At 46.9% G+C, this 11,960-nt stretch overlaps 1 protein-coding gene across 1 annotated transcript in view; it reads left to right on the top strand.

Annotated features, from left to right (window-relative positions):
- Window positions 1-6,048: 6,048 nt before the first annotated feature.
- Window positions 6,049-11,960, top strand: part of steap4 (STEAP family member 4) — a gene marked incomplete at its 3' end in the record, with an annotated part of 68,310 nt that continues 62,398 nt past the window's right edge. The window contains exons 1-4 of the mRNA XM_080541245.1: window positions 6,049-6,569; window positions 10,680-10,787; window positions 11,014-11,084; window positions 11,720-11,807. Of these exons, the coding sequence (XP_080397371.1) occupies window positions 6,342-6,569; window positions 10,680-10,787; window positions 11,014-11,084; window positions 11,720-11,807 (495 nt within the window). The 5' untranslated portion in view covers window positions 6,049-6,341. The remainder of the gene's footprint in view (window positions 6,570-10,679; window positions 10,788-11,013; window positions 11,085-11,719; window positions 11,808-11,960) is intronic.

The raw sequence follows: 11,960 nt of genomic DNA, 5'->3' as shown, positions 1-11,960 counted from the left end.
CTTGCCCATATCTCAGGGAAATGCACAGCTTGCAACATTGTCACTGCCTCTTTCCAAAGGTTGGAAGTTTCAGTACAGATAAGTTGGCTTGCCCACCCCCCCGTCAGGCCAACTGGCCGTTCATCTCCCCTACAGAGGGAGGCAGAGACAGTAATGCCATGCCACAGGTCAAATAATGAGGGAATATATGTGAGCTTGTTTCAAAAACATACCCTTTCACTTCTCTAGTGGTTCTGGGGCTGTTTCCTGGTGGCATTCAAACTTACAACGAATAGAAAGAGAGGACTACAGGAATTCTAAAAATAGAGTTGGGTGGTTTGAGGGGAAACAGCAGTGTGTGTGTGTGTGTGTGTGTGTGTTTTATAGCAACAGTGGAGAGGTGGAGAGAGGTGCTGTACCAGAGAGAGGCCCCAGACCAGGGTGTTTCCTGATCTCTTCTCCCAGATGCGTGCATCCCAGACTGGGTCAGCCTAACTCTAACCCTCCAGCTCCTGGACACTCTGTCCAGTCTCTCCATTCTCCACCCTTTCATCCGCTCCATCTCTCCCTCTCTCCATCTCTCCCTCTCTCCATCTCACCCTCTGACATAAATTCCCTCTCCGGAAACAAGACCGTGACTGTAGAAGATGTATAATTCATCCATATGACCAGGAACCATGCACCCTGCTGAATCATGTCTGCTTCATGTTCATGTATATGATGGTTCTCTAGCAACCCTAATAACCACATCACTTTTGACTAAGGCAAAGCCCCTCCCCCTCCCCCCTTCCTCCCACACTGCAGCTGTGATCATCTCTGTACCAGCGCTCTTCAACGAGGGCCCACAGGCTTCCGTTCCTGCCCTGCTCTAACACACTCGCTTCAGTTGATATAAATGACCTTTCATGAAGCCCCCCAGAATTCATTGGATCAGGTGTGTTAGCACTGGGGTGTTATCTGTTATCAGGGGGAGGTCTCAGTGTTCCCAGGGTCTCAGGAGTTGTTGGCAGTGGCCCAGCGACAGGGCCGGGGGGGGGGGGGGGGAGCAGTGAACTCCTGGTCAACCACCATCGCCCAGCAAGGGTACGGAGGACGTCATGTCACCCTGCAGGCTGCCTCCCAGTAAACCCCGGGCGAGAGACAGTAGTGGAAGAAAAAATATAAATCAAAAACTGAATTCTTCCTTCCTCTAGCGTTATGACTGCCAACGGCCTCCAGCCTGAGCATAGATGACTGTTTCCTGCTATTACAGGTGGACAGATGATTCACTTACAGTACCAGTCAAAAGTTCTGAACACAGAACATTCTTCCCCATCGGGTCCAAACTTTTGACTGGTGTTGTTGAGACAAATGTATTTGCTGTGAGCCGCTTTGGTTAAAGGCGTCTGCTGAATGCCAAAGATGTCCCTAACCCTAACCCTAACCCAAAGATGTCATGTAAAAGATGTCATGTAAAAGATGTCATGTCAAATGGAAATAATATGGGAAGCAGAAACCCCCTGCCTCCCGATCAAAGATCAGCCTACCACATGATGAACCCTGTCCTACCAGATGATGAAACCTGTCCAAGAACAGGGCGATAAGGAGGGAAACAGGATGTTCCCGTTCCCCCCAAACTCCAGCCCGTTCACTCCGCTCCTCCATGTCTGCTGGCCGACTGGCCCCACCACCTCTACACCAACACGGCAGTCACACTGCCCGGTCACGTCTCTTCACTACTCTGGCTCCCCGCTGGTGGAATGAGCTTCCCACGGCTGTCAGAACTGCAGAGTCACTATCCATCTTCCATCGGAGACTCTTCAGGTTACACCTTAACTGCTCCTCCTGAGACATCCACTACCCCCCAGCACTGCGTCTCCTAAGACTTCTCCTGCCACCCTTGTACTGTTTCTCCAGTGTCTATATATATATATTATAATTTATTTTCTATCACGGGAGACTGCCAATGGCCCCGGGCCTGAGCTAGATTACTCTTCCTGCTGCAACTGGTGAACTGATGATTCACTTGCTTAGTCAAATGTATTGATTGTAAGTCGCTATGGAATAAGGCGTCTGCTAAATGCATAAATGTAAATGTAAATGGGAAGATGCAAGGGATGCAGAGACATCACTGCCAAGGGTCAGGCCCAGTAACTAGGCCAACCATAAACCCAATTAGCTACGTATGTGTGTGTGTGTGTGTGTGTGTGTGTGTGTGTGTGTATGTGTGGGTGTGGGAGGGGTACACGTGTGTGCAATCACTCAATGTGGGAACTAAAAAAGACCATGACCTAAGTGAAGCACATACCAGAGACACACATTAATTAACAAGCACCACATATACACACAGATACACACAGACACACAGATACACACAGATACACACAGATACACACAGACACACAGATACACACAGATACACACAGACACACACAGACACACAGATACACACAGATACACACAGACACACAGATACACAGACACACAGATACACACAGACACACAGATACACACATACACACAGATACACACAGACACACAGATACACACATACACACAGATACACAGATACACACAGTTACACACACACACACACACCTACACACACACACACACACACACACACACACACACACACACACACACACACACACACACACACACACACACACACACACACACCCCTCAGCATGGTAGACCACAGGCAGTTTAAACTGTGGCTCATTTCAACCCAAACAACAGCAGCTGTTATAGTCTTTGAGGAAAACAATGAAGGGGAGAAGTTCAGAGGTCAAATTGAGTAACTCAGTTACTCCAAAATGTTCCCCTCTGACCTATGGGCTTTTGATGTTACCCTCTGACCTATGGGCTTTTGATACAGTCAGTTTAGAGAGAGAGAGAGAGAGAGAGAGAGAGAGAGAGAGAGAGAGAGAGAGAGAGAGAGAGAGAGAGAGAGAGAGAGAGAGAGAGCTACAGTTTTCTGCAGGCCATGCTATCAAGTGTTGGTTACTTTCAGGCACATCATCTATTCAACACACCATAGTTATTTTATCACTTTGTGCTACAAAAGCGAGAAAGAGGCGGCCCATTTCCAACCACAGACTCCGTTGGATTTCAACCTGACTTTCAACCCGACTTCCTTTCACTTTCAGGATGGGGGAAATCTTTCTCTGATTTGTCAGATAAGAAATGTCCGAAAACAAACTTTTTGAGATGATAGCATTATACCGGAAAAGGAACAGTAAAGTGAGTCATGTTGTTGTTGTTCTATAATAACTGTGACTGTTCCTCACAGTGTGTTTGGATGTGCCTGTGGGTTAATGATACAGCTTGGCTGTGGGTCTCAGATTAGCTCCTGATTACTGGGTTCCAAGTAGCTATCAATCAATCTCCATATGGTCATTATGTAAGACAGACACACACACCCCCAAGCACACGCACACACACACCACACACCACACACACACACACACACCACACCACACACACAGACCAGGGTTTCCGTTAGAAAAATTTGCCGTCGGACATCGTGTCCGGGAAGAATTCGATTTACCGGACAAACGTGATATATTCCGGTCATCATATTAAAATATATATTTTTTTTTTTTTTCAAAATCATATATTTTTTTTCTCCAAATCTAATATAGCTGTTTGTCGCGGTGATTACTGTTGTGTAGCGGCCTATATATGCCATTTAATGTCTATTTCTCATCCGATACGATTAGATGCGAGCTATATAATATATAATAATATAACATGATTTGACGCATGCGCGCTATGCCATGCGTCAAATCCAGCGCTGAACGGGTCCAGCGCTGAACGGGCGCCTCACTGGGAACTGAACAGACAGCATCGATCAATGAACGGACTCCACATTACGTTAACTGAAGTTTGTTAAATTGTTTGGGATTAATGTGAGTTTTCTATTTTCTCTTTACAGTTTTACCCTTTTTTTTTTTAAAATCAATAAAACAACGTCATTTCTATAAGTCTCGCTGGTTGGGAAGGCATTTCGTTTAGCTCGGGAGTATGACAATGGGAAGAACATAACTGTTTATTGAGAAACAATTGATAGGCAGTCTGGGATACGTATATAAAGAAATACCACAATGTCTAGATGTATAACATTTTATTGAACAGTAACAGTGCAAGCATGTAGGCTACGGGGAACAGGGATTTTGGTCAGTAGGTCCTTTGTACAGAGGGCGTTTCTCTCCGACAACGCGTTCCCAGGTACCATGGAAGTCATAGGTAGTCCAGCACACTGACAGAGAGACAGACAGACAGACAGACAGACAGACAGACAGACAGACAGTCAGCTTACTTCTACCCTTTTGAGTGGAATTACTCCTTTAATTAGCTGTTAGCCATCTCAAAGCCCCCTGAGCTGCTCGTCAACACTGAGAATAGACCACATTATAGAAACCAAAACACCGTTTTTTAAATCCACAGGGAATAACCGAGAGTGTAAGGAAAGGCACACCCAGCGCTGTCAGTGGTGGGGAGACTTGAAGTGGCTTTGCTTGATTTCCATCACAGATTCAAGGATTGAAACACTGATGAAAATAGGGAGTAATAGTGATGGGATTATTTTAGATTATTTTAGATTAGATTAGATTAGGTGAGATTCAACTTTATTGTCATTGCAGAGTACAAGTACCAGACAACAAAATGCAGTTTAGCATCTAACCAGAAGTGCAAATAGTGATATAAAAACAAACACTTAACTTTCGGGGAAACTGCTAAAATAAAATAAATTAAATAAATTAAAAAAGAAAGCGACTATTAGCACCGCCGAATGACAACAAACGTATGAGTAATGAGTAAAACAATGTCACTTTTATAGTATGTTGTTTAACTTGCCGTTCGGTCGCCATGGCTCTGGTGTGTGTAGCAGCTTCAGCTAGCTGGCTGGAAACTTCTAGGGGTGCGTTCGTAAACACGCTCTGAGAGCGCCGGAGCGCACGCTGGCTTCGATGTCACAGAGCGACCGAGTCGTTCGATTGGACGAGAGGCGTTCCGCGAGTGCTGATCGGATTTCCAGAGCGTGTTTACGAACGCACCCAGCCAGCTTTAGCGAATTGTATTCAAAGGGAATTATTTTCACCGGACAATATGTCCGACGACTTTTCAATTTGTCGGACTTCACCAAATGTTACCGGACAAAGACCGGTAATTGCCGGTTAACGGAAACCCAGACACAGACACACACACACACACACACACACAAACACACACTCGTGCACGTGCGCACGCACACACACGCGCACGCACACACAGCAGAATAATAACAGTAATACGGAAACGGTGATGTTTTAATTTACCGTAACTTGACAAGTTTGGTAATGTCTCGCTAATCATAAAACATACATCTTCTCGGCACAAGACTGATGTAATTTGCTGGTTGTGGGGGCGGGGGGGGGGGAGTGCATTCCACCCTAATTCGCTACAGATGACCTACATTCCACCAGTGTTTGGGATAAGCAGGGTACATCTCTACACATTATATATACTACGGCCCAGGCAAGGCCAGGGGTTCACAAGCTAACCCATCTAGTTTTCTCATGGCACAATGAATAATCCAAACTAGTGTTTTTAGTCATGACACTATCGCCTACCACGACCCAAAACTACACACGTGTGGGTGGATGTGAAGCTTCACCGACAATGAGCTGTTGCGTCATATGTGTGTGTGTGTGTGTGTGTGTGTGTGTGTGTGTGTGTGTGCGCGTGCGCATGCGCGTGCAAGCTTGAATTCATGATTCATAATCCCCGAAAAGGCAGGGATCTGGCAACTCTGTAGTAATAAATTCCACTGTTGCACAACCTCACGCCTCTTCCCAGAAGCTCCTATCTTCAATAACACAGGACTTTCCTAACCCCCCAATAACACACGACAGACGCAGACCCAGATACACACTGACTCCACTAACACGTGCACAAAGACAAACAGAACGGGCACAGAATGCTCTGTAACACTTCTCCGCGTAGTTTCCCCACTTTTGGAAGTGACACTCCCCCTCTTCCTGTGGGGCAGGTTTTACTCAAATATAAAAACAAACGTTTGTCAAAGCCGGGCAGAGAGACGGACAGACAGGGGAGGAAGCCGCTCGGTAAACAGAGGCAGAGACTGAGGAGTTAAACACACGTGTGGCTACGGGGCGGTGAGGAATCTCACACACAAAGGCCGACTCAGAGTAGCTACAACAACAACACAGAGGACTATCATCACAGAACCCAGAAACACTCCAACCTATGACACTGAATTATAGGAGGTGCAATTCTAGCCGACGGTCTTCGCCTTGTTTTGTCACAGATCTCTGGATTATTCTCTCTCTCTCTCTCTCTGACTGGAGGCTTCTTCCTCCTGTCTCTGTGTCGCCATGACATCAGATGGTCACCCAATGGGTGAGGAGAAGAAAGAATGTGTGCCCCTGGTGTCCCAGGTGGGGGTGTCTGTCACCGCCCCCCCTGAGCGGGAGATGCTGTGTATCTTTGGCACGGGGGACCTGGGGCGTTCTCTGGGTCAGCGTCTGCTCCAGGCGGGGTACGGGGTGGTGTTTGGGAGTCGGAGACCGAACAGCTGCACTCCTCTGCCTCAGGGAGCTCAGGTACATATGGGTTATATGGGCTATATGGGTGATATGGGTGATATGGGTGATATGGGTTATATATGGGTTATATGGGCTATATGGGTGATATGGGTTATATGGATTATATGGGTGATATGGGTTATATGGGTGATATGGGTTATATGGGTGATATGGGTTATATGGGTGATATGGGTGATATGGATTATATGGATTATATGGGTTATATGGGTTATATGGATTATATGGGTTATATGGGTTATATGGGTGATATGAGTTATATGGGTTATATAGGTTACATGGGTGATATGGGTTATATGGGTGATATGGATTATATGGGTTTTATGGGTTATATGGATTATATGGGTGATATGGGTTATATGGGTGATATGGGTGATATGGATTATATGGGTGATATGGATTATATGGGTGATATGGATTATATGGGTGATATGGGTTATATGAGTTATATGGATTATATGGGTGATATGGGTTATATGGGTGATATGGATATGGGTTATATGGGTTAGGGTTAGGATAAACCCTGTCCAAGAAATGGGTTAAAAGCGGAGAATGTGTTCTTTTAACCTCATAGTAACTGATTTGATTTAAAATCCAAACCTTTGGAGTGTAAGGCCAAAAGAAGAAACAATGCTTCACTGTCCCATTACGTATGTAGCTACTGAATGAATGAATGAATGAATGAATGGACTTTATTGTCATTGCTACAGTACAGGTACCAAACAACGACATTTAGGAGGGGTGGCTCCCCTGGTGTTAGGAAAGGGAAAAAAAAACACTTTAAAAAAAAAATCACAAGAAGGGAAGGAGCTGGTTAACATAAATAAAGGCTATGTACACTATCCACTGTACTATACTGTACAGATAGACGACTAGGGTTGTCATATTGCACAATAGTATTGTTTCACGTTATTTAAAGTGTCACAGTTTGCAGGCTTGAAATGTACATGTTTGTGCCTCAGCACTACACCTGATTTTTTCAGTCCAGCAGCTGCCATACAATCCGTCCAGACTGTCCAGGGCCCAGAACTTAGGTCTTTGCTGTGTTCAGGGCCTGGACGGCCCTGTGGTAGAAGCTGTTCTTCAGTCTGTTTGTCTTAGCGGCCAGGGTCCTGAACCGCCTTTTCGAGGGCAATCTGGTAAAGTGTACGTACCCAGGGTGGGTCGGGTCCCTGGAGATCTTGGAGGCCTTCCTGAGACAGCGTGTGTTGTACAGCTCTTCCAGAGAGGGGAGGGGGGCGCCGGTGATCTTCTGTGCTGTTCTCACGACTCTCTGTAGCGCATTTCTCTCCGCTGTTGTGCAGCTGGAGAACCAGTTGCAGATGCCGTAGGTGAGGATGCTCTCCACTGCGCCGCGGTAAAAGGTCACCAGTATCTCCTGCTTGCTGTGTTCCTTCCTGAGGCATCTCAGGGTGTATAGCCGCTGTTGTGCCCTCTTGATGGTGCCTTTTGTGTTGTCCTTCCAGGTCAGGTCATCCCGCATGTGCATCCCCAGGAATCGGAGGGTTGAGACTCTCTCCACGCTCTCTCCGTCGATGAGCAGGGGCTGGATCTCAGACTTTTTCCTCCTGAAGTCTACGATGATTTCCTGGGTCTTTGACTTGTTCAGCAGCAGGTTGTTAACCTTGCACAGCTTGCTCAGTTGCTCTACCTCATCCCTGTACGCCGCCTCGTCCCCCCCCGAGATACATCCCACCACGGTGGTGTCGTCTGCAAACTTTACGATGGAGTTGCTGGGGTGGACGGGGGTGAAGTCGTAGGTGTAGAGGTTGTAGAGGATGGGGCTTAGCACGCAGCCCTGGGGGGACCCAGTGCTGAGTCTGAGGGCTGTGGAGGTGTGGGGGCCCACCCGCACCCTCTGGGGGCGGTCGGTCAGGAAGTCCTTGATCCACGCACATATAGAGTGTGATAGACCCAGGTCTAGTAGTTTGGTCACTAGCCTGTCTGGAAGGATGGTGTTGAAGGCGGAGCTGAAGTCCACGAAGAGCAGTCTCGCGTAGCTGTTTCCCCTCTCCAGGTGGGATAGAGTGGCGTGGAGAGTCGTCGCGATGGCGTCCTCTGTGGACCTGTGGGCTCTGTAGGCGAACTGGTATGGATCCAGGTTGGGCGGGAGGCATGTGAGTATGTGGGCCCGGACTAGTTTCTCGAAGCACTTCATGATGATTGGTGTGAGTGCCACCGGGCGGTAGTCGTTTAGGCAGCTCACCGTGCTTTTCTTCGGGACTGGGATGATAGTTGAGGTTTTCAGGCAGGGTGGGACGGTGGCCTGGGACAGGGACTGGTTAAAGATGTTGGTGAAAACCCCGGCCAGCTGGTCGGCGCAGTCTCTCAGCACCCGTCCCAGGACGCCATCCGGCCCCGAGGCTTTCCTGGGGTCCACCGCCTTCAGTACGCGTCTCACTTCATGCTCTGTGAGGGTGAGGCTGCTGAGAGCTGGAGAGAGTGGTGTTTGTGTTGCGGTTACCTCCGTTCGCCCCTCGTCGAACCGGGCGTAGAAGGTGTTCAGCTTTCCCGCCAGCAGGGGGTCGTCCTCTGCGGCTGTGAGCCTGTTGGCTCTGAAGTTTGTCATCTGCTGAACCCCCTGCCACATCCGCCTGGAGTCGTTGCTCAGGAGGCATTCCTCAATCTTCTCTCTGTGGTCTGCCTTGGCCGCTTTGATTCCGCGCTTTAGGTTGGCCCTGGTGGAGCTGTACAGCGGTGTGCTCTTCCCTGCGAAGAAGGCGTTGTCCCTCTCGTTGATCAGTTTTTGGACCTTCCCAGTCATCCATGGCTTCGTGTTGGGGTAGACCCGGACCCGTTTGTCCACGGTGACTGAGTTGGTGCAGTTCACTATGTGGTTCAGAACCGACGACGTGTACTGTTCCAGGTCCTCATGCTCATATTCCTGCCATAGGGTGTCATTTAGGCAGATCTGCAGTGGAGCGGACCCTTCTGGCCAGGTTCTGACAGTCTTAGTGGTGATGGGAGCACTTTTCCCCATGGTAGTGTATGCAGGGATCAGGAGGATTGACACATGGTCAGACATGCCTAGATGAGCTAGCGGACTAGCCTTGTAAGCACGTTTGATGTTGGTGTATACCTTGTCCAGTGTTTTTTCTCCTCTTGTTGCACATTTCACATGCTGATAGAACTTGGGTAGTACTGCCTTCAGGTCGACATGATTGAAATCTCCTGCTATGATGTGAATAGCCTGTGGATCAGTGCTTTGTTGGCCACTGATGACGTCATATAGCCGCGCCAATGCTAGGCTACCGTCCGCGCTAGGCGCTATGTACACATGTTATGAACAACGCGTAGAACTCCCTCGGGAGGTATGTGGGTCGGCATTTAACAGTCAAGTATTCCAGGTCTGGGGAGCAGTGGCTACTTACAGTTTTCGTGTTTAAGCACCAGCTATCCTTCGTCGATATTATGATCCCACCCCCTCTTGACTTGCCGCTGAGTTGCGTGCGGTCCGCCCGGTGTAGTGTCCGACCCTCCAAGCTAACTGCGGAGTCCACGATGGTGTCATTTAGCCAGGTTTCGGTCAGAATAATCACACAGCTATCTCCCACGATGTTATTTTTAGCAACTTGTAGTACTGTATGTCATAGAAGCAAGAGCTATTTGCCTATAAAAAAACTAATTTGGTCCATTGTTTATTTTTTATTGTTGGTCCTGCATGCACCAATGAACTTGCTGCTGTTTACAGTGTGTCAACATGTTGATCCTGTATCGTGTAGCGCAGGTGTAAATATGTGTGGGAAAATGATATAATACTGTACTGTATACATATGTGGAGTGTATACAATGTATGCCTAGTCCATATGTTCTGTGTATACATTGATGATGCATGTATTAGTGTTTCCATGTGTGTTGGTGTTTATGGATGATGTGTATACATTGATGATGTATGTATTAGTGTTTCTATGTGTGTTAGGGTTAGGGTGTTTATGGATGATGTATGTATTAGTGTTTCTATGTGTGTTAGGGTTAGGGTGTTCATGGATGATGTATGTATTAGTGTTTCTATGTGTGTTAGGGTTAGGGTGTTCATGGATGATGTATGTATTAGTGTTTCTATGTGTGTTGGTGTTTATGGATGATGTGTTTATGGTGATGTGCTTCCAGGTGTTGAGCCACGCAGCAGCAGCCCAGTCAGCTAGTCTGGTCTTCATGGCTGTTCAGAGGGAACATTACCACTTCCTGAAGCCTCTGGCAGCACAGCTTGAGGGGAAGGTCAGTTCACTCAGCACGTCCACTAACATCTCTTATTGGATTCATTTCAAATTCATAGAAAATTAAGAAACACTGAACATGTGTGCATGAAATTCACCCACAGTACCGAGGGCTTTGGAATCCCAATAAGATCTCAAGTCTCTCAGTCTCAAACATAATTAAAGTGAGGTTTTAAGATCAGTGACTACTTATGAGGACTAATGAGGAGCTCCTTGGTCCATGTCAGGTGGTGGTGGACATCAGTAACAACCTGAGGAAGGACATGTATCCTGAGGCCAACGCAGAGTACCTGCAAAGGTGAGACATGTTGTGTTTTAGAGTCCAGATGTGACCCTGAGTATATGTGTGTTTGTACAGTATATATGTGACCCTGAGTATATGTGTGTGTTTGTACAGTATATATGTGACCCTGAGTATATGTGTGTTTGTACAGTATATATGTGACCCTGAGTATATGTGTGTGTTTGTACAGTATATATGTGACCCTGAGTATATGTGTGTGTTTGTACAGTATATATGTGACCCTGAGTATATGTGTGTGTTTGTACAGTATATATGTGACCCTGAGTATATGTGTGTTTGTACTGTATATATGTGACCCTGAGTATATGTGTGTGTTTGTACAATATATATGTGACCCTGAGTATATGTGTGTTTGTACAGTATATTGTATATGTGACCCTGAGTATATGTGTGTGTTTGTACAGTATATATGTGACCCTGAGTATATGTGTGTGTTTGTACAGTATACATGCGACCCTGAGTATATGTATGTTTGTACAGTATATATGTGACCCTGAGTATATGTGTGTTTGTACAGTATACATGCGACCCTGAGTATATGTGTGTGTTTGTACAGTATATATGTGACCCTGAGTATATGTGTGTGTTTGTACTGTGTGTTGATTGTTGATGTTCTTGGATGTGATCAGCCTGGTGCCTGGAGCTGCTGTGGTGAAAGGCTTCAACACGCTGTCATCCTGGGCTCTGCTGAACGGACCTTCAGACGCCAACACACAGGTACTGCACCCACACACACACACCCACACACACACACACACACACACACGCGCACGCACACACACACACACACACACACGCACACACACACATACACACACACATACACGGGCACACACACACATACACATACAAACACACAGACACACACAC

Source organism: Nansenia antarctica (assembly GCF_963989245.1).
Source record: "Nansenia antarctica genome assembly, chromosome: 10".
NCBI classification, from domain to species: Eukaryota; Metazoa; Chordata; class Actinopteri; order Argentiniformes; family Microstomatidae; genus Nansenia; species Nansenia antarctica.
The sequence above is the reverse complement of the archived record's forward strand: the minus strand, read 5'-3'. Positions and strand labels throughout refer to the sequence as shown.